The sequence below is a fragment of the Malus domestica genome, chromosome 17 (assembly GCF_042453785.1).
Source record: "Malus domestica chromosome 17, GDT2T_hap1".
In the NCBI taxonomy this organism is placed as follows: Eukaryota; Viridiplantae; Streptophyta; class Magnoliopsida; order Rosales; family Rosaceae; genus Malus; species Malus domestica.
The window spans coordinates 28805686-28829221 of record NC_091677.1 but is presented as its reverse complement, the minus strand read 5'-3'; the positions used below and the strand labels follow the sequence as shown (position 1 = coordinate 28829221).

The 23536-nt window shown below is 35.6% G+C and overlaps 1 protein-coding gene across 1 annotated transcript; it reads right to left on the bottom strand.

Moving 5' to 3' along the window:
* Positions 1-3633: 3633 nt before the first annotated feature.
* On the bottom strand, positions 3634-21606 carry LOC103405644 (phospholipid-transporting ATPase 2). The gene is made up of 25 exons (XM_008344667.4): positions 21339-21606; positions 20464-20684; positions 19723-19936; positions 18011-18127; positions 17349-17441; positions 17031-17205; positions 16071-16237; positions 15125-15229; positions 13899-13996; positions 13651-13793; positions 12816-12912; positions 12583-12692; positions 12338-12502; positions 11223-11377; positions 10988-11068; positions 10730-10850; positions 9907-10013; positions 8984-9115; positions 6876-7029; positions 5949-6066; positions 5621-5794; positions 5416-5467; positions 5075-5202; positions 4700-4850; positions 3634-4257 (listed from the first exon to the last, which is right to left on the bottom strand). The coding sequence occupies exons 2-25, from the start codon at positions 20586-20588 to the stop codon at positions 3919-3921; spliced, it is 3321 nt and encodes a 1106-aa protein (XP_008342889.3). The 5' UTR covers positions 20589-20684; positions 21339-21606; the 3' UTR covers positions 3634-3918.
* Between the last annotated feature and the right edge of the window lie 1930 nt (positions 21607-23536).

The window sequence follows — 23536 nt, the reverse complement described above, 5'->3', positions numbered from 1 at the left end:
GGATCATGCAAAAAATTGTCATGCTTAATGTTTAGATCTAGTAAACAATATCTTATCAGCTAAGATCGTTAACTGGTCATGCAAAAAATTGTCATGCTTAATGTTTATATCTAGTAAATGATATCTTATCGGGTTCTTAGCGGGGTCATGCAAGAAATTGTCATGTTTAATGTTTAGATCTAGTAAACAATATCTTATTTGTCATGTTTAATGTTTAGATCTAGTAAATGATATCCTATCGGGTTCTTAGTGGGGTCATGCAAGAAATTGTCATCCTTAATGTTTAGATTTAGTAAACGATATCTTATTGGGGATCCAATAACTGTCCGATGGTTTAACAAATTTTTAATTAATGATTCGATTCGTTAACAGATTAAACCATTCGTGTCATTTCGTGTCGGATTAACGTGTTGATGTAAGAAATTGACGGCCTAATAGGTGTCAAAGCAAATCTTGATTAGCTACATGGAAGCCATGCATGCAGCAGTGTTCGTTTTCCTGGAGATTAGGTTGAAGTGTATACGCTGAGAAAATGGTACAAGTAAGGGAATCCAATTCTGATCAGGATTACTCCAAATCCAATACCACAGACACCTTGATTTATTCGTCAACTATTTTTGGTTGAGGTCGCATGCACAACACGAGGCATAGACCCTGTCCCTTTGATGCAAAAGTACGTACTACTCGTACCATTACCAACGACTTCCATATATCATTCCTAAGTGACAAGTTAATATTAACTCAATCTCCTCCTAATTTGGGACCTTCAGATAAACTAATTTGAGACATCTTGTGGAGCTCACTACGTAACCTTTTTTTTTAATTCAAACCGTTTATATTTTGTCACCACGCATAGATCATCATTAAAAGGAAAAACAAAATCATACTTAAAAAATTAAAAAAAAGGCAAATTCTTTTTCATTAAGACATCCAATTATTGATGAGGAAAATATTTGATATGCTTTACAGAAACACTAAGATGACCACCATTTAATGTACCATCATGTTACGTTTTATTTGGGTGATTTTTGTCGAAAATGATCATCAAAAGAAGACCTAAAATATTGATGGTTGGATTAATAAAACGTGTAGTGGCTTACAAGAGTGTCATTTAAATAAACATTTAAGGATCCATCAACTGAAGCTCATCGTTCGATTATAGTATTATACCATTTTAAAAACAAAAGTCGTTTGAACATATGATCCCTTCTACAAATACTCCACTTAAATATTATTCATCTTTTACAACTGTTTGACAAATTTTGAATTATACCACTATTTACACACTAAATAAGAAAATAATTAACAAATGGAAAGTAAAACAAATTTAACAATTTTTTTTTTGGGTGAGACTAAAGGACTTAAATGATTGTAGCGAAGTCTATTAAGATTAGAGTCAAAAAAACAAAATTTTCGTTAATTCTCTGTTAACCCCATTAACCATGGCTCCACACTCACCAACGAAGCTTCCTCCGCTGCCACTACCAGTTGTGAAGCGGCCAACTATTGCTTGGAAGACTTTGATTCTAATCTAATAAATAAAAGATTTAAATTCAATTAATCTATTTATCAAATCAAGTTTTGTTTAATAATGAAATAAAAATGACAAATTTATCGAATCCGCGCTCGAAGACTTTGATTCACTGTTGCTGTCATATAGGATTGTTGAAATTCAAGCTTGCTCTTGGTTAGATTGAGCTAGTAAGTTTCTAGAGCAACATTGATGAAAAACTTGTTAAATAAGATTAAAAACAACGAACTTCAGTACAAGAGTTCAATTTTTTTATTATAGAAACTATCTTTAGAATACCGTATACCGCATCATTATCCATGAATGTGAGTAGCAAGGAAGTCAATTACTAAATCGTCATGAAATCTTAGCAACATTGTTCATAAAAGTAATAGTAATAGTAGTGTGAGTGAGGGAATGATGGATGGAAGGATGTAATACTTGTTTCCTAGCAGGTTTACTTATCTGAAGAACAGCTGGGGTGGTAGGGAAATCACCCATGACCTTCTGTTTGGACTTTGGAACTTGGAATATGCGTGCAACTTTTCTCTGCTCTGTACTAAAAGAAAAAAGAAAAAGAAAAAGAAAAAGAAAATAAATGGAAAAGACATATTACTGTGCTGGACGGGTAGGGTTTGTTTGTTGCTGGATACTGGCTAGGTGCAGTGCAAATGCGATGGTCCCTAGCGAATTTGGTCATGATTTGTCAGGTACGACTTAAAATAATAAATGGGGTGGGGGAGCAGCCCATGCTAAAATCCAATGACCATATCTGGTTTGGGAGAGCAATTTAGGGCTACTTCGTAAGCATCAGATATGTGCTTCTTGCACGAAGTATTTGAAATGATTTTTCAAGATTTACTTGAATTTTTATTAATGATTAGTTTCAAAAACATTTTCATTACAAATGATTTTCGTTATTTTTAATACACTTACAAATAAGCCCTTACATGAAACAAATTGACTATTATTACTGGGTTTTAAAATCCAATAACAGTATCTACTGTCGAAGAGCAACATGAAACAAATACGTGGTCATTGTGGCCCTTTAGTCTCATAACGTAAATTTTACCCATAACACTATATTAATGAACTAATATTTAAATTTACGCATAACACTATATTACTAAACTAAAATTAACGCTACGTAATAAACTTATTTCATATAAGTCTTTTTCGTGCCTGAACGTCCCAATCTCTATTTTATTTTATTTTTGTGTAAATTAAAAAACTGTTGGGTTTAGGGACAGAAGGCCCATGCTATGCTCATGAGTAATGCTCGTGACAGAGTTTATTAGGTTGTAGGTATGGCTGACACCTGTAAATCGGTTCATTTTATGTATTTAGCCACCGTGTAATGTTTCATCGATCAACTTCTCTGCACAGACAGACACAAACTTTTAAGGTCCGAAGTGGATTTCCTCGTGAGCAAATGGTGGGGATCCTCATAACCACATAATACGAACGGTTAGATTTTGATTCAATAGCTACAAACAGAGAATTTCTCTAAAAGTTATAATAATTGTAACCGTTAGATCAAAATCCAACGATCCGTATTGTATGATCATGATTATCCCACCATTTGCTCAGGAGGGGATCAAATTCCTTTATGGTCAATAATCTTTCTGACGTTCGTGCAAATAAAATTAGACACATCAAACTTGTGAACTCATCTATTGCATTTTGCAATTTATTTTATTTTTCAAACTGAAAAAACACTACAAAATGATCATTGTTGGATTCTAAAACTAGACAAATCAAAATTAACCTAGGTAAGATAACTTTTGGAAAATTATTATAACAAATAAGTGAATATTGTAGTTACTAAACAGTAGGGGGTGGGCAAATGGGTCCTGAAACCGTAGGTTGGGACGAATCAAGGCTGTTCAGGACAGGTCCACAAAATTAGCAGGTTAGGACGGGTCCAAAAATTTGGAGACACGGGACCCTGGCCCGGACCGTTTCCACTGTTGCTAAACAAGCAAATCTATCCGTCTCCATAGTTGCTTCTCGATAAATATGATCAAATGTATAATTCATAATTTACGGAAGAAGTTTCCCATAGTAGTGAGTTTCGACGGAATCTGTATAGCACAATGTAAAGTCTCTCGAAGAGCCATAACTTCAGCCTGAAACAACATTGTTATATCCTTCAAATACAACATAAAACCACTATTGATACGTATTTAGGCACGCGTTTACCTCGCCAAAAAAAGTTAAAACAAAACAATCCTAGCTCAAGTAACATAACAAAAAGGAAACGTTACTCTTTGAATTTGAAGAATATGTACTGACAGCCTATACCTGCTACATACAATGCTTGATTGACAACAAAATTGACAGTACAGTTTAACCACGGCACGAGTAATGAGTTGTGTTGATCAAACGGTGCTAAAGAATTGTACAAATCAGTTGTCCTTACAATTTCTTGTGTAATTAGACGTTGACAATCTGGACTGCGACTGAAAGAAATCGAAAGGTGCACCTGAGCCGAAAGACCTTCTAGTTGAATTTGGTGTATCTGATAGTAGAGGTTCGAAAATTGGATTTCTGTTCTTGGGTTGAGTTATCGATATCGGAGGAACATCTTTCTCTATGGTTCTGGGTTGTGGCTCAATGCTCCCAAGAGACAGGATAGGACCACCCAATCGTTCTGCCTGCTGTAGCATATTGATTTTGCTTGGCCTGTACGTATACCTGAAGTACTTCAGAGCTAGAATCGGACCCATCCCTGCTGCAACTATGAGCTGCAATGCACGAAAAGTTTCCATCAGTTTTACATAGTAAGGATGAACCACAGGTAGCATCAAGCGCAGGGGCTTTTAGACCAGCGAGTGACCTGGCCCACCATTCTTGATTCATAGAAGAACAATCGATAGATCAAAATCAAGTCAAGTCATCCGTTGGATAATACAAAGGTTATTGAGCGACGTGTGTTTCATCTCTCTGTATACTGTTCGGTGGTTCTGTATCATCCTAAAGAAGGTCCTTGCCATCAATTTACCAAAGAGAAACCACTAAACTAATACAACAGTGTACTGTTCTACAAACCACTTGGTGGTTCATAGCGGTGCCTTTGCTGGAAACACCTATCCAACATGACTTACATCTGAGAAACCAATGGTGATGATATTTAAAAGGAAGCCACACGGAACAAATAACTGTAAAGAATCGAGAACGGAAACTTACCAATATTGTCATCCAATAAGATGGCTGTCTACACAAGCGAAACATTATTGTATACATTCCCGATGTTGGAATGGCACTGAAGATCCAGTTGATGATATAGAAGGCAGCTAAATTGCCCCATATAGCAAGATGTTGCAATAGTGTAAAGGAACTGTACAAATCAAACAAAATCAGGTAGTCAGGAAAAAAAAATCAAAATCATTTTTTGTCAGAAGTTTTAGATTTACTTTTATTAACAAGAGACGACTTGAACAAATATCTAGTAATTACCAAGCAAGTCACACCTTGATTAAGAAGGATGCGTATATTTTTATCTAGAGTAATTACTTGGAAACAAGTTAGAGCTACATGAACGCCAGCCATGATAACACTTACTTTGTCTCTAATGCCATGACAAAAGCTTGCAACCAAATACATCCGGAGAGAGCTACCATTGAAATCTCCTCCATTTCACTTTTTTCATAGGCATAGGCATGTATGCTAATCACAAACACAATAATTGCCTGAAAGCCACACCTGGTATCAGAATCGATGGAGAGAAGTAACAGGAAGAAAGTTTAAGCCAGCACTTGGATTTTCAATAAAATTTCTTAGGGTTTCTAAAAATAGGCACTTCTAGCTGAACCGCTTATGAGAAGAAATGCTTTATAGAGAAGCAATCCCAAATGGGTTCTTAATTGCGATTACTAAAGTGATTTCAATGGATGAGCACTCACATGGAAAAGGGATCGCCCAAACCATCCAGCAAATGTGCTAGGGTTCAGAAGCCTGTTTCAAGAACATCAGAAAGTTCACTATAATGACAAATAGAAAGTATAACTAATCTCAGAGAGCAGATGGCCTGCTGCACCGTCAAGTGAAAAAGGTCTTGAAAATATGAATTGTAAACAGAACAAGGATAATGCAGCTTAAAAACCATACCTCCCCGCTTGGCAGTAAAATAAAATTTGTGGATGCTGCATCACAGTATCCTCACTGAGATCTTTGTCAAGAACACTGACTAGAACAGGAATACTGGTGTAGAAAACATTATAAGCCATCAAGCTAACAGAATTGAAAAGACTGGTTCCAGAAACACCTGAAACAAAAGAGAAACTGGCAGTGTTCCAATGTCAGTATAAAAGATAATAGTGATGATGCTGATGACGAAGAAAAGGTATCCAGGAAAGATCAAACAACAAATGCTATCAGAACGAGCTGGAATTGAGAATCAGCTATAAAATGAGAAACAGTGTCCATGGAAACTCACAAAATTTGGATGAAACATATCACCAGGGATTTATAAAAGGAGTACTGGGACAAAAATGTTGTACGATTGTACGAGTAACGCCCATGCACAAGTATTAATCTTTTCAGAAACCGAAACCCTGCAAGCCAGGAGCAGCAGTCATATAGTCAGGGACTTGCAAATACATACATACATATGTATTGAGACAAGAAACATAATTACAATTACAACATTAATAAAGGCACTCAAAATGGACAAAAATATAATCTCCTTCGTAGGTTATGCTCATTCTAGAATTAACCAGGCATGTGCCTTGTATTTCTTTTGTAAGAAATTTTTTTTTATTGAAGATGAAAAGAGAATTGCACACCAAATTGATGCAAGCTAAAACAGAGTCTAAAACGGCAAAACAATCCAAATGAACCAAACTAAAAGGAACGTCCTTAGAATGCTTAGTCAAGGAAGCCAAAAGGAAAGCCAGAAATCTCTTCCTGTCCCACAGAGATACCCTTGATGATTTTTCTGTTTTCATCCCATGCAACCCCAATTAACAAGACAGCACAGTACCAAAGAGAGGCAACTCTTTTCTCAACTCCACTAGAAAAAGTTCAGACAGCAAAAAAAAAAAACTCAACTTGGTGGGCAGCCTCACTTTCCATATTAACTTCCAAGGACCAGAAAGAAAGAGGTTTGAATTTTCAAAAATGGAAACAGAAAAGGACTTTCAAGAAAACACCCTGAACATCCCAACATTTAATACAGGACAAGAGGGTTTGGAGGAGTTATTTCTAAGTACATAAATATTTAACATCACGCAAAAGTTGGCCAAACTTAACAACCTAAACCATATTCTAGCAATATAAGCAGACCAAAGTACATCTGATGATTTTTAGTCTGCAGAAAACACATGCACCGACACCCACACACACGCAGCTGTCATGAACTTACTCCCAATACTATAATCAGCTGCTCTGGCTGCTTGCAGTCCTTCTCTACCACTGATGCCAACCCCAATGTCTGCTTGTTGTATCATCCTCACATCATTTCCACCATCCCCAATAGCCAATGTTCTATAGTCACATGATTTTAAAATCTCCACAAGCTGCAATATATAAGCATCACATAAATCAAATTGTCTTCCAATATATCCTACACCACTACACAGAATCGCCCAGATATATATCATATACCAGGGAGTGGCATCATATGATTAAAGAACATGAATTACTCAAATGACACGTACTGCTTCATATTAAAAACACAGCCTCTACAAATGCAGAGATACATTGATAGTTTCAAAGAATCTCTGTTTAGTTAGCATCTCTACCAAATAGAAATGTATGTAACCAGCATAATCCAGATGCCTCTTCAGACCATTTAAAGAAATGGATGCGTACAGTTAATTCGCAGCAACTTTAAACATTAGTTAGAAGGATGTATAGGCTATCACCTATGGTTGTTATTATATCAAGCATATAGAGCATTTGGAAGCACATGCTAGCTAATATAATGAAAATTGGATAAGCTAATGTACCCAAAAAACTGACATGAGGTGAAGTAAAAGGTAGGAATGACAGACTTTGGGCTAGCTCGTTTCCATTTAGTACAAGTTAGAGTACTAGCTTCCTAGAACAGGACTTTGTTCATTAGAAAGAAAGATCGAAGAAGAATTTGAGAAGAAGGAGGAATCGATCAAGAATCAAGCAAGAATCGATCGATCGATCGATCGATCTGAGCGGAAGAAGGAATCGATGCTGTTAAGCAAAATGGCGTGATACCATATAGAAGCAGAAAACTTCCTCTGTAAGTTTTCTTATTGTATTGACTTGACTGAACAATTGTACACTGGTGATGTATATATATATAGCCTTTGGCTATTTACAACAATACCCCTTAACTGCCTAACCTTATAACAGCCCTAACTAATTACAATCATTAGCACAGCTAAGCACATTTAGATATAACTAACTATTTTACAGTAACTGAAATGGATGACTTGTCATTCTCCCTAATAAACAGTGCAGTGTCTACAAAGGTAAAGATCAACATTTTAGCGTATTACAGGTTCCTATCCAAGACTAGTATCATTTGATGACTCCATGTGAATTGCCGTAAACATTAATGTGTATGGCAAATTGAGTACCGAAAGTTTCACAAGGGAACTGAAGGAGGCTCACATGAGATAAACGATTTTTCAAAAAAGCTATGTTGCACAGATCGGTGGTACGCAATAAGAGACACAGTATGACATGGTGATACAGAATATCTCCAAAAATTAGGATACAGGTATGTCAAGGATGCAGGAATTAATAAATAATGGATATCATTTCATATCAACTCTAAATAGATTATATTTTCTTGGAATATTTCAGTACTATTATGGTTTATATTACTTAACATCGAGTACTTTAGTGGCCTATATATTCCATATAGCCTAAGTGATAAGTGCCACCAAGGATGTTGGGAAATCATTGTTAAGAGAGGGTTGCACTTTCCAGTCATTTGTTAGTGAAATGGTTAGTTTCACTAAGGGGAGGCCATTAGCTGATGTTTTACGGTTAGGTCACAGGACCTCATCTTCTTCCACAGTATGCCGTGAGTATCTGATATGGATAGGCCATGTATGGAGGCTGTATCCATATTGAATACTCACCGCGGCTAAGTTTTCATCCATTTAACATAGCTAAAGAGGTTCCATGGAAGAAATATATCTCCAAGGTCAAGTAACATTTTCCATTTCCCTTTTTTTTTCACAGCAGTTATTCAATGCATTCTCTTGGATACACTGGAGAGTTAGAAAGAAAACTGTATCCAGCCAGGGATGGGCATAAATTAACTCGTAAGCTATCGAGGGTATTGATAATCCAGGTCTTATTGCATATTTTTCTTGCATGGGAGCCTTCCCTGTCATAACTGAGGAAAAGGCACATAGCTATCTAAGAAAAACAAAACTAATTAACACACCTGAAATTCTGCAATTAGAGGGATCAAGCTTGAAGAAAAAAGATTGATACAAGAAAACTGAAATTATTTATAAAAATAAATCTAAAGAACACCTGAGCTTTTTGTGATGGCGTCACACGACAACATATAGCAGTCCTTGACAGTATTGCTAATTCAGTAAAAGCTTTCCGATAATGCTTGAGTGCAATTTCAAGAGACCAGCCATCGATGGCAAATGCCACATCCTGTTGAGGGAAATTATAAAGAATTACAAAAATATAAGGAATTACAAATTTACACGTGGGAGACTAAGAGAAAGAATTATCAGTGCACAGTGAGAGAGAGAGAGAGAGAGAGAGAGAGAGAGAGAGAGAGAGTTGAAGTTTATGCTATCAGACTGAATCTCGAGGAGACATTCAGGCAACAGTCAGCAGTTCAAAGGACCAGATTCAGTCTGACAATATATATATATGTGTGTGTGTGTGTGTGCGTGTGCGCCCAATGTAATGCAGGTATTTTACTGAAGTTAAAAATGATAAAAAAGAAAGTTTCCTATTCAATCACCTAAACTACCTGTCACTGTAGAAAAGCAGAATAATCACACCAAATCAAGTGTGGTAAAACTAATTACATACTCAGGATTTCGATTTTCTCATAGACTACCTCATTTCTGTCCCCAGCCAGCCAAAGAAACGGGAAACAAAACACTTTTGAGAATACATAACAATGTCTTTGAAAAACAGAATCATACAATTTTCAAATAAATTATTAGATCCAAATCCAGTTCAAGTATTTTTTTTTTCCCGGGAGAAACACAAGTTTTATTAAGAAACCACAGAAGGAACTACAAGAAACATGGACAGGCAGTCCATCAGACCCTAAAACACAGAGAAAAACTCCATGCTCAATTATATTTCATATGACCACAAACTTTTTATCAATATTATAGAAATAAAATGGCTTTAGAAATTCACAAAAAGGCAGGGGAATCCATAAATAAATTTGAGTTTGTAATGGTTAAGTGTAAAAGCGGTACCTTAGGTTCTGAAGTCGTTATCCTCATTGTAAGTAAAACTCTCTCTAAACTTCTACGCACTTCATCTTCAGTTTTGCCATCAATTAACAAAAGCTGACCTTTCGGCTCTGTCCAGTGATTGGTTGATTGATTGATTAAGTGAGAGAGAGGATGAAGAAGCAAAGATTAATGGTGGAAAGAATATGGAAAAACACAAAACAAAATTTCTTGAGAAGCTTGGGTATTGATTCATTCCAAGCAAAGTTTTAAGAAGCAATATAATCCAAGTCCAATTTAAATTAAATATAGATCCACTAAGTACAACATAAACCAACTAATTAAAAATGTGTGTATGTATATATATTCGTTCAAATTGAGCAGAACAGCATCGATTCCGTTCACCTTAAACAAAGTTGACAAAAATAAGGCAAATTTGAAACTAAATCAGTATAAAAATAATCATGCAAGCAAAAATCTTTAAGAACTCATGCATAAGGTATTTTCTTGTCAGTGACAACCTCAGTTTCATCAATTAAGTACATTCAGTATTTAACTATTTATAGGGTATAGACATACAAAAAGGGAACCTTATTAAGCGTGCAAAAATATTCTTGTCCACGTGACAAAGTAGATGCAAAAATAATTGAGAGATTAAAATATGAGTCACAGGCAAAGCATCATAACAAGATAGTTATAGTGTTATACAACTCTCTCTTACTGCTTCAAATCAGGTAAAAAAGCCTTACTCATTCATAGACAGGTTTGTCACAACATGTATGTCACTAAAATGGACAAAGCGCACACAAACATATACAAAAACTGATCCAAGAGATATTGCAACTACCAGGGGAAATGAAATTGCATGAAAGCGCAATCTGTATTGCAGTATTCTGCTTGTCTCCAGTCAGCATCCAAAAATTTATGCCAGCTTTTCTCAAAGTCTCAATTGTCTCTGGTACACCATCCTGAAATTTATATACCGACAACATGACAAGTTAGGTATCCAGAAACTACCAGGAATTCAACACTATAGACAATCAGCAGAAATTTAAGCAAACCCACATCTAATAAATAATTTTCACAGTTCTATGGAGACATTCACCTGTAGGTGATCCTCTATTGCAGTAACTCCAAGAATTTCAAAGTCATGCTCTAATCTTTGACAGACCTCAGCAATTCTCCACTGCAAAAATAGTTGAGTTAAAAAATCAAATATATAGATGCAAATAATTTCCATGTCTGTGTATCAGTGTAAGTACCTACCAATTACAAATGTAATGGACAAAAGTATATCTGAGCAAATACTGTTAGGAAAACATATACGATATTTACTTTACCTCCCTGTCAACTAATGTGCTGCTAGCCTCTTTGAACATCAAAGACCATTCTTGATATTCTTCTTCTTTTAGTTCACGCCAAGCTAGACATAGAGTACGTAGTCCTAATTGAGCATATTGGTCAACAGCTTCAACAAATGTCCTTGTTTGCTGTCCTGAGGTATATAATTGGGATTATTGAAAGCCAATGTAACTGGTATACGCATTCATTAACAGAAAAATTTCAAGTAGATGCCAAAGTAAGACTATTCTCTTTCCATTATTAAGAAGAGACAAACTTGAGTAAAGAACTACAGACCACTTTCAATAAGAAAAAAAACATTCTAACTAGCAACAGAATACAGGTTATTCAAGGAAAAACTAAACCAAAATAAACAAATTAAAAGCAATATCATGTCACCACAGCTAGCAAACCCAATGTAAGGACGAATAAGGAATCCCCCCAAAACCAATGCCCACAATGCTGACGAAAATCTAACACGATCCCAAACATCTTCCACACCTACCCTATTGTAATCCTCAGAACTATCACGTTCCCTCGGTCAAATTCATCCAAAGATTGCGAACAGCAAACCACCCCACTACCTCTCTTTCCCCAAAGCCTTGAACTGAATGCTCAACTATTTGAACACCAATTTGGAATGAACCAGAACTCATAAATTCCCATAAACAGCTTCACGAAAAAAAATAAAAAGGAAAATGAGGCAGTTGAGAAACACTTGATTTCCCCATTACCCACCACAAACTTGCAGCAACTTAAATTGATGCATAGGCTTGAGACATATCATTCCCCTTTACTAACCATATAGCAGACTATTCTAAGCATTATAGTTAACAATAGACAATCAAAAGCCACAACTGAAACCCTGACACTAGGAAAACATATAATCCACATACATTCTGGCAGAGGGCAAGTCCAATTATAAGAATCAACACCTAATGTGAATGACTGTCAGTTTTCACCAAATCTGAAATCTGAGTCATGGATGGCATCCTATACATTATTTTTCTATTGCCACCCTTTCTGGAAAAGCAATAAGTAGCAGCAGTAAGCAGGGCTCTCTTATATATGCATACTATAAAGTATAAACACAATAAAAATAAAAAACTATTACCAGCACATGCCAAAGGGAGAATTGCTTCATCTGCTCCTTTTGACAAAAGGATAATCCTACCATTTTGGCAATCCTTCACCACTACTGACATTCTTTTCCTATCAGAAGTGAACTCCAGAATTTCCAAGGCTTCATATTGAATTGTCGAAGCATTAAACTTGATCTCTGCAATTTATTGGTGGAAAATATATCATCTTTCCTACAATTAGAACCAATCTATTGTTATTATAGCCAAAGTAATTTACCAAGAGTATTTGAATTTTTATTGACAAAAACCATATGCAGCTGAGCAGCAGCATGAACAAGAGCATCCTCATCTTGAGATTGTGCCTTGTACAAGATACTTCCACTTTTGCTACAAACAACAGAAAAATGTACAAGAAAGATTTTTACTCTGACAGGGTGCTAACGCACATAAAAAAATATTATCTGATACTTTTGTTCCAAACACAAAGGCCACACATTATGGGAAGGTTACCTCTGAATAGGTACCACTGTATTACATATTGCCATAACTGTAAGGAAACGTATAACATCAGAAGAGCCACCGGCGACAGCATTTATGAGCTCCTCATCTGCATTACAAAGGATTAAATACATCAGAAACTGAAGTTCAGAATGAATGGTTTTGTTTTTGTAATTTTCTAAAGTCTATGAATTCTTTTAGAATACTCTTTTCTTGAATATCATTCAATGCCTATGGTACCCTCTTCAAATACTACTAATTCACCTGCCATTACTTCATCATCGATGTTACCTACCAAATAAAAGGCCTGCTCAGGAAGGCCGTCTAATTCTACGTTTGGACGAAATGATAAAGGAATACCCGGAAACACATTTACAATTTATATATAAATTTAAAAAGTTTGTTCTTTCAAGGAAAAACCCGTTGATTCAGCTGATTCGTCTGTCAAGGCATATGCAAGTGGCTCATATTTGAAAGGAAAATGTAATCACTTAGCCGTCTCATGATCGGAAATAAGAAAGATTTATTTATATACAATAATCCTAGAGGCACCAACATTTATCTCAACCTTTTAAATCCCAACTGATGTGGCAGAATTTTATTGTATTTGGGCACACTTTGAACCTCATTTATGTATGACCAGTTAGGTGTCACAGTATTACTTGTAGAGAATTCCTGCATTAACCTTGATCTCTGCAATTTATTAGTTGGTGCCCAAGTATTACTCATAGTTATTTTTTGTTAATCTCCTGTGTAGTGTAGAGGTTTAAAATACAATAAACTGGGTGTGAAATAAAATAGACAGGACAGCAAGGAAAGTTGCATAAGTAGAGAGTTAGAACCAAACCTATCAAGGCATTCCCATTTTCATTGCCATAGAAAATTCCATTGATACAGCATCTTCTAAATATCATTCTATTTTCGGTTAAGGTACCGGTTTTGTCAGTCAAAATGTACTCTACTTGTCCCAGGTCTTCACTTATTGCTGTGCTGCCACATACAGCACACACATCTTATATACACTAATCAATATAAATTGATTCTTTCAAGAAAGAAATGGATGTCTTTGCTTCTTTGAATACCACTTCAACTTACTTTGTTGCATGGGCTGGAGTACTCGTTTCTCTGTCAATCATTTCATTATCCCAATCAATAAACTTCGCATACAAGCCCTTCACAAGGTCGAGAGATACCTTTGACAATAAAAAGCATTTCATTATTTTAAACGTTAGAATGCAGTCCCCCAAAACTGACCAGCAAAAATTTATGACTATTACGGAGTTCCTATAAAGAACAAAGATTTAAATGCTGCCAAGATAAGTATCATGATCACCTTTATGGTTAATGCATCCTGACTAAGAGATGACAGGCTGCCCGCCTCTTATTCAAACTTAATGCAGGAATTCTTTAAATAAAATTTTCCGTAATAAATTCAAACTAACAGCTACAGTTCTCTAGAGTTGATAATATTTTTCAGTTCAGATATGCTTAAGATTATTATAAAATACAAAACCCTAGATCAAAATGTACTTTTTGAAATGATTTGACCTCCATATATTTAAAATGACAAACAAACCAAAATAACCTTCAGATATATATCTGTATATAGTATTATATTTGAATCTGTTTTTCTAGTTTTCATTTTCCTATAAATATTTGTTTGATAAGAAATTGATCCTGGGTGTCATAGTAGCCATTCTTGTATGCAACGCAGGATGAAAATCAGCATTTCCAATGTAATATGTGGGATTTGGATTTTGCAAATTTCATAACAGGGATGCTGCGAATTGTAATTCTGCCCGGTTTGTCCAACAAAAATAAAAAGTTCATCATTTTTTAACAATTACCACCCTGGATAAGTGCAGAGAAAGTATATCTTTATAAAATCATTTACTTCCTTCACTCTATGTATTAAGGGTTGGAATTGATAAATTCTTCTAAAAACATTTCCTCTTCCCCAATAACATGTTTGAAGATGATGGTACTTTATTTACTCTTTTGAAGACTTTATTTCCGAACATGAGAGGAGACCATTCTTACTATATCAATACAATGATAATTAGTTACAATTAAGGTTGAGAAACAGAAACAGACACAGACTCACAGAAAGGATCTGAGTCCAAATAAAAATCATTTTTAACAATAAGAGAGCAGAGTTTTAGTAACTGAAGACCTTAAAAAAAGTCTCAAGATTTAAAAAAAAAAAAAATGTTATCTTCCAAAATAGGCCTTGATTGAATATCAAAGAATGAGAATCATGCAAAATCATAAGGTGACATTGCAGTCAACAAAAACAATCAGCACAATATTCACAAGCTTACCTTAATTGATATGGGTATCATGATGGAACAAAGTAGTTCAAATCGAAGAGGGATTACTAATAGTTCGTACCACGGACCTTCCTCTGGATATAGAACATACCATTGCTGAAAAAAGAACAAAAAAATAAAAGAAATTGGGCTTATGCTTGATATAAGATTCAATAATTAATAAGGCAAAAGAAACTTTTTAAAACAACTGTACATTTACATTACAAGTATGAGAAGAGCAATGTGCTTTAAGATAAGCACAAGAAAACCAATAACATCTGAGTAGTGTCAAATAGACAGAAATGAGCTTAAGAAACCAATGCACACATATAAGTAAATATTTCACAACTTTGAAGTTATTTTTCATATTTAAAAATGCATAATACTTGTTTTTTATTAGAAACAAATATTTATTTGAAAGCTAAGATGAAAGTACAGCAAAATGCGGACAAGATGTCAACTGAAATCATACAACATCCATAACTTGGCAAGAGGCTTGTAGCACAAGTGGTTATGAGCATTTACCCATGCACCCAAGGTCCTGCGTTCTATTTTTCCCCTCCCCCACTATCGAATTGTATATTAAAAAAGCATTCATAACCTGACAGCTTCTAAGAGCACCAAATCCAGTTTCAGTTAATCTGAAAACTAAAACAAAACAGCTAGAAGGGCTATTAATCTTAAGATACCACACCCAAGATCATGGTGCATCCCAAAATTCTGATGAAATGAATCCGACAATGATGCACAGAAACAAACTTTATCCTACGTCCTCCACTTCCATAATCCCTATAGTTAATTTGCTTGCAGTGGCCGTAAAGTCCTCACTATCATTATAGTCTTTATTCGCATGATATTATGCACCTCAGGAAAAAATGTAAACACAATTCCAGCATCGAAAATAGTTTGAATACTTGGACAATTGAAGAAAAATGCAAGCTTTCACGCTTCAACATACCTTCCTTGCTTCTGTATCCTTCCATACATTACCAGCAACGCCTAGAACCATCACCACCACTATTTGGAAAACAAATATAGCTCCAGTCAACTTGTCAATCATGGCATCAACAGCTGTAAGCTTCGGCTCGGGTATGCCCCTACTCATACCTAGCTTGGTTTCATTGCCTAAAAAGTACAAAGGAATTACACAAGAGACATAAATGAACAATTACTTTAACTGATGACAATATCATCAGAGACATTACCATATATAACTTGTGGCATACCTACAGCCTACCTACATCAAGAATATAGATCCAAACTTCTCCCAAGAGAGAGAGAGAGAGAGAGTACAAAAATTGAATTTGGTTTTCAGGAAAGAAATCTTGAACTATTAAAAATGTTACAAAACGAGATTTATATCATTTCTTCTCTTTTCTCAAAATCCACTCAAATATTCAAGATAATAAAAAAAAAAAAGGTCGTACCCAGTGCACAAGGCTCCCGCTTTACGCAGGGTCTGGGAGAGGTGAATGTCGGCTAGCCTTACCCCCATTTATCAAATATTCATGATAATAATTGTGGAAAAACTAGTTCATGTGGTCAAACTCTATTGCATACCACTCACAACTCTCCCAATAAATTGTTAAATAACTTAAAATCCAACAAGATCAACATGCAACCCGAACCCCTTTCTTTATTTTACAGTTCCAACTTACAAAAAATTAGGCAAACTTGAAACCAATAAAAATGATGGCCCTAATAATAGAACATCAACACCAAGAATGAATGTTACCAAAACCAAGAAATGATGTACTTAATGTCAAGATTGAACGAAATGTTTGTCAAATCTCAATGGCTTCACCACCCTCAATTTTGAGTAAAATGTACACCAAGAAAAAACCCAGACAAAGGACACATATAAAACAAATTAGTTTATGATTAGCTACAACTTGACATTTTGTTTATAAGTACTTGCCAGTGTACACTGCTACTCCACAGGCCCACTCTGTATTCCGCAAGTAACAAGACTGAAGTAGTGTGTTTTTTATTGTTAATGGGCACAAGTCATTATCAATAAATGGAGGAAACAACCGCAGATTTGCATCAAATCTTCTAATATCCTTATCGGGATTAGGGCACTCAATTAAACCCTGCAGATCAAACATTTTAACAAAACGATAATCAGAAATTTGATAAAAGATGATATGATATACCAACAGAACATTTTTTCTTTTCCTAATCTTAGCAAGAAATGATGAACTTTTTATCGCTGCTTAGCAATGAGAAATCTTGCCTTAATTTTGTGCAACAATTCAAGATCTATCCCCATGCAAGCTGGGGGTATAACCCTCGTCTTCAGATCAGTCTCGCCATCTAGGGCAGAAGTCTGCAAAAAAATGTCATCTTATTAGGTCCTTCAAATTCTCAAGGAAATCATACCCATAACAAAGAAAAGGAAAATCAAAACAAGTTAATAACTGAAATTGTAGGGTTGCTACCACAATTAGACTTAAGTCATTATTCAGGCAAAATCCAGACAAATAGAGTGCAACATCAGCTCGTTTTGAATTTCTTCCAATCTTGTTTTTCATGCGTTCAATGTTTAGTATAATTATGAAATATTGTGTCCACTTGGATTTTTACTATAGTATTTAACTTAATTTCATATATATATATATATAGGAAAATGTTCTAAACGTGGACCAAAGATCAGGTTGCATTTTTCCAAATTGTGGGATCCAGGATCCAGATTCAGTCTATGCCTGTGTGCATGCATGCACACACACACATAAATATTTATTCATATATAATATTTTTATATAATTATATATAAGAGATTCTCTGTGCAGGAAATCATCTCTCTACACACACACACACACACACACATATGTGTGCAGAGAGAGAGAGAGAGAAAGCAATTCAGAATCAAAATCGAACAAGAAAATGAAATATTACCTCTACATAGCACAGGCCTTGTGCTTCAGAGGTGCCAATCAAAACAAGATCACATGGCACCTCATCATTCTCTCGGAGCCAAACGATGTTACCAACATGAATATCTTGTGCTTTAATCTAAGAGTAAGGGAAACCAATGCACAAAAAATATCAAGCTGTTAGTCCAGTAAAGCATGAGGAAAAGTAGATGACAACATCTAATCCAAGAAGCCGTTGCATCAGACAAGACTGAGAACCAAAGATCCATTCTAAAGTAGAAGCCAACATCTAATCCAAGAAGCCGTTGCATCAGACAAGACTGAGAACCAAAGATCTATTTTATAAGAACATAACACAAATGTAGTTATCATAAGTAAATCCTTCTTCTTATAAGTTTATGTAAATCCTATTTAGTTATATTATACAGCATAATGGGGATGCTTGTTTCTTTTTGTTTGGTAAGTACACTTGATAAGCAATATATGCATGAATCTCTTAAACTGAATCAGCTTGGAGTTATTATTCCTATATGAAAGGGACATCCCCACCATAGATTGATCCCAATTGTAAAATCTTTCATCAGGCATCAGAAGGTCGTACCCAGTGCACAAGGCTCCCACTTTACGCAGGGTCTGGGAGAGGTGAATGTCGGCTAGCCTTACCCCCATTTATGGAGAGGCTGCTCCCAAAGGCATCAGAAGGTAATATCAAAAATAAGAATAAAAGCGCCATCCATAAGTTACAAAGAAGTGCTCACCATACAACAGCTTTCAATCTTACTAGCACTCTCTTTTCTCCCAAAACAATACAGCCCTTTGGTGGTATGGGGAGGAAATTGATTTCTTTTTCCTTCATTTTTTTCTTTTTTAGGAAAATTGTACCAATACCACCTGGACTATAAGCCCTGCTGCAAATTGCTACCTCCAAACAAAAGATGAGTAACATTGCCATGTCAATTTGTTGCAATGTCCAACCTACTACTAACACACTCCATTTTCATCTCCAACAGTTTCACTTGCTTTGCATGTGACCCTTTAAATAAGTGTGCAATGTCAAAATAGGTTGTGCAACTTTTTGGACAAAAACATTTGACCCGGGTGGCAAAGGGGTTCAATCATTGCAAGTGGCAAATTGCAACAATGTCTTCTCTTATAGTGGCAATAGTGTAAATTTCCCTTTTTTTCCTTTTATTGTCCATGAGAGTTATAGTTGGTCCTAAATGGTCTATCAATCAATTAAGTTCATGAACCAGTTTAAATGGTCTCATATGTCATAAGACTCCCAATATAGCATGTACACATGTTTTAGTGCATGTAGATGCACATATTCAACCAAAGAAAAAAAAAGATACACATAATTAGTCAATCATATAAACAGGATGTCCATACACACATGAATGCCTTCGGTGATTGTACTTATTGTCTAGTTTTATCAGGCATGATTCTATCTCTCATCCCTTAAGTCAGAATTTTTTTTATTTTTGAATAACCTTTCAAGTCAGAATCATCCACCTAGTTAGCTATAAGAAAATGTTCATTCAAACCTCATAAACAAACCAACCAATTTTTAGTAATAGCTAATGCATGAAGCAGATTAAAGAAAGTTGATTGATGCCAAGCTGTTAACCCCACTTTATTGATCGACAACAACTGTAAATTAACTTTGTTATTCTATTTAATTTCAAAAGGTAAACAAAATCAACCACAGAAAAAGAAAAGAAGAAGGTCTATTACATGTTTCTTGATGCCCTGCCTAACAACCCAAACTTCTTTCTCATTCGCCTTCTTGTCTGAGAGATATCGGTTGTAATCATCCCATGCCTCTTTTGAAGCAGAGACTGCAAAAATGAAGATAAGTGGACCCCATGTACTAGCAGGATTTACTGGAGTAATAAGAGACCATAGCTGAAGGCAAGCAATCAGCAGAAAGTACTGATTCATGAAGCGGCTGAAAACGGAGACAATATTTGTTAGAGAAAAGAATGGGTGGGGGAAATAAGGGAGTGTTCAAAACATAAGGACAATTCAAAACAAATTAGTAGAATAATTAGTAAGGAAATAGCAGTTTGTTGAACCACAACAATTTAAGCCAAGGCGACAAATTAGAAAGATTTATGCGTCTCTATAAGACTATAACATGAGACTAATTCATGCACCACAAAAGTACAAACTATCAGTGGCAAAATAGAAAAACATCATGTTTTTTTTATAAATAAAAGAAACATCAAATTGTCCCAATAATCTTCATGCATGTTATGATGGATTCAAGAAAAACTTAAATACATTAGATTCCAACAAATTGAGAGAGAGTATGCATGTTAATAGAGTGGAGGTTTTATTGGTCTAAATCTCAATGCAATGGAAATGAACTGACTGAAGTCCACCAGAACATCATATTCCAATTAAAACGTTTAAACATATACCCAACTAGAAGTTGAACGAATATAAAATCAGAAGTATCAATTCCTCAATCACCTGAATTGTTCCCATAAATTCTTTGGGAGAAAGTTCAACAGAGTGTACTTTCTATTTGATATGCGATTGTCACAGTAAAGATACTGCGATGACTCGTCATCGTTTATGTAGATGTAGCGCTTCATTGTTGAACTACAAGAATATGACTTGGTTCAAATGTTCTTTCCAAGTTACCCACAACTCTCGGCAGCATGTAGAACCTCCATACAAGACACAACCGACTGAATGCAAAAATAGATTAATAAATCAGACAATGAACTAGAATATCATTGTACAAGGAACAAATACCGTGGCGGAATCTAAAGTAAGGCACAAAACAAAGTATCCCAACATGACATGATTTTGAGGCAACCTAGTGTGGAAACATTTTCTAGCGGCCTAGCCATTAGCTTGGTTTCCAAGAAAACTGAAAATCGCACAATGCCGATGTTTCATCCTACAATCTTCATTAAAAGTTGCTAACCTGTAATAGTGTTCAGCATTTTAAGTACAGACAAAAAATAATGGTATTTAGCGGGCGACCTGGAAAAGGGAGATGAAGGCAGATTTTCACCCACAAGTTGCCGAAATTTCTGGAAATCGGCTAAACATCACCAAAGAAATGAACCTATCGAATCAAAGAACCATCGAAGAAAAGGAAATTTCCGAAACTTCGAAGGAAACCCATAAATTTGACTTGAAATTCACCGAATTGAACACAAAGGAAACGGAAGACATCCCTAAAACCCAAACCCTGTTAGAGTTTCTAAATTCCAAATGAAGCAAAATCTAAATTACAGAAATTAAGATGGCAATCCAATCCAATAACCCAGCAAACGAATAATAAGGAATCAAACATCACAGAGAAATCAGCATTATGTAGAGAGAAAGAAAACCTCAGGCGCGTTATTCAGCTACTGTGAGTCGGTCAGGCATCTCTACCCAACTACCATTCAACACAGATCGGCATCGAAGACAAGAAAATCTTATCGAATTCAGAATTCAGAAAGCTAGAGCACCCAAATCCAACAGAGACTTGTTCGTCTTCAGATCACACACTGACTCCCTCTCTGTATTTCTTTTACTTCTGCTGCTGGGACTTTTTTTTTTTTCGGTCGAAGCCGACAGAAAGCACAAAACGAAAAATGTTCTTTCTGCTGTCAGGAATCGAACCCGGGTTACGTCTTCGGGTTGTTTATTCCATTAGGAATAAATGCTTGTGGATTAAATGGGCTTAAGTGGTTTTTTAATTAAAGCCCATTAGAATCATGAGGTCCTGGGTTTACTTTCTTCAATCAGAACCATGCGCTCTCCTACTGCTTGGGAGCCTACGGTTTTATATTCTATCATTTTCCGGTGGGGGTTCTTTTCACCCTTTTCTCACAGTACTGCTTAACTATCGGTCACCCAATTGTATTTAGCTTTGCGAGGTGGTTCTTGCTGAATCACACGGGATTTCACGTGTCTCATGCTATTCAGATCAGAGCGCAAGCTAGTGATGCAGCTACTGGATTCTTGCCATCTAGTATGCGGCACTCCAAGCTTCGCCTAGTAGCACAACGCTTGGTTAAACTAAGTGTCACATGCTCATGGTAGAGGATTATCCCTAATTTAACACGCGTACGTCCCATATTATGACGAGTACACCCAAAAAAAAAAGTTGAATTAATTCAAAAATTACACTAGAACATTACTTCCTCGTAATTCACTCTACCAAAATCTGTTTGCTTTACATTTCTTCACACTGTGATCATCTTCTTCCCCCCAAAATGAATGTCATTGTTAACTTTATATCGAGGCGATTCCTTTCTGGGCAAGAATAGTCATCTCTATTTGCACCATCTCTATGCTCAAATTGGGATTTTAAAAAAAATCAGAAAAATTAGGGTAAGTGGTTAAATTGAGGGTTCATCATATTTGAATAAATTTAAGTTTATGAGATTTTGTAAAAGCTATATTCAAGATATGGCACCCAAAATAAAGCTTGTATGGCCAAAATCTAAAGCGTGTAAGGCACAAATTAACAACAATTCAAAAGTTGATACGTGTCTGAATGACTTAATGAGAAGATCGATGGCAAAACGAAAGATAAATCTAGACTATGCTTCCGTCACTTAATAGGTTTAAGTGGTACAAACTTTAGTGGTCAAATTGTGCGTAGTATGGTATTGAGTCGAGTAGCAAATAACGGTGTAAGGAAGCCCTAAATGACACCCAGCAAGTTGATTACTACTAATACTATCTCCACATGTATTACCTTCAAAGAGGCAATCAAGTAAGTTCTTATTAACTAATTAATATTAAGGTTATTTATATGTCTATATATATACATACATACATATGGTCTAGCTATCTTAATTCTGCTTCTTTTTTATCACTGATTTGGATATAATAAAATTACCATATGACATCTTCAGTGCATTTAAACTTTTCCCTCCATTTTCTGCAGGGATGGTGTAAGGAACACTTTTCAAGGTATTTGTCTGGTACCTTTTCGTTTACATTTACATCCTTAACTTTTCAAGAGCAATCCTTCATCAGTGGTTGTGAATAACTGATTTTTCTCAATCTTTTCGAACTTGGTTGTGTAGAATTTGGATCCATTTGATTCTTGAGCCATAAATATCTTCTTCATCGGCTTACCAGGTAGTACGACGAGCTTTAAGTTAATTCTATGAAGATCCTCCTCAAGTGATCATGTCAATCATTTAGTATATTTGAAGGTGATGCATGTGAAGGTTTTGGAAGTATATGGAATATGGATTGGATTATATATATAGTTTGAAGGAAGAAAATCAGAGAGGATAAAGAACCACATCGATGGATTTATGGAAGTGTTGTTATTGATGGAAGATTAGCAATGATTTAGTTAAGTTTCCACCAGCTAGTTTCTTCCCATTTGCTTAACTAATTAGCTTTGGAATCAATCATCCATCCAGTCTGCATTTCCCCTCTAAGAGCAAGTCCACCCCAAAGGACTTTGCGCCAGCATCCAGCGTATTTATCCATTCAAATGAACAGTAATAGACCCCAGTGAACAGTAATAGATCAAAGCATCTCCACCCCTAAAAATGCGATGGCATCCAGTCCATCT

What these genes read in the sequence shown, in the direction of transcription:
- LOC103405644 (XM_008344667.4), bottom strand. Translation starts at nt 20,588, where the DNA reads ATGAAGCGCTACATCTACATAAACGATGACGAGTCATCGCAGTATCTT. An exon ending in GTCATGGCATTAGAGACAAA is followed by an intron (nt 4,851 to 5,074) that starts GTAAGTGTTATC and finishes TGATTTGTACAG; the next exon opens with TTCCTTTACACTATTGCAAC. An exon ending in CTTATTGGATGACAATATTG is followed by an intron (nt 4,258 to 4,699) that starts GTAAGTTTCCGT and finishes CGTGCATTGCAG; the next exon opens with CTCATAGTTGCAGCAGGGAT.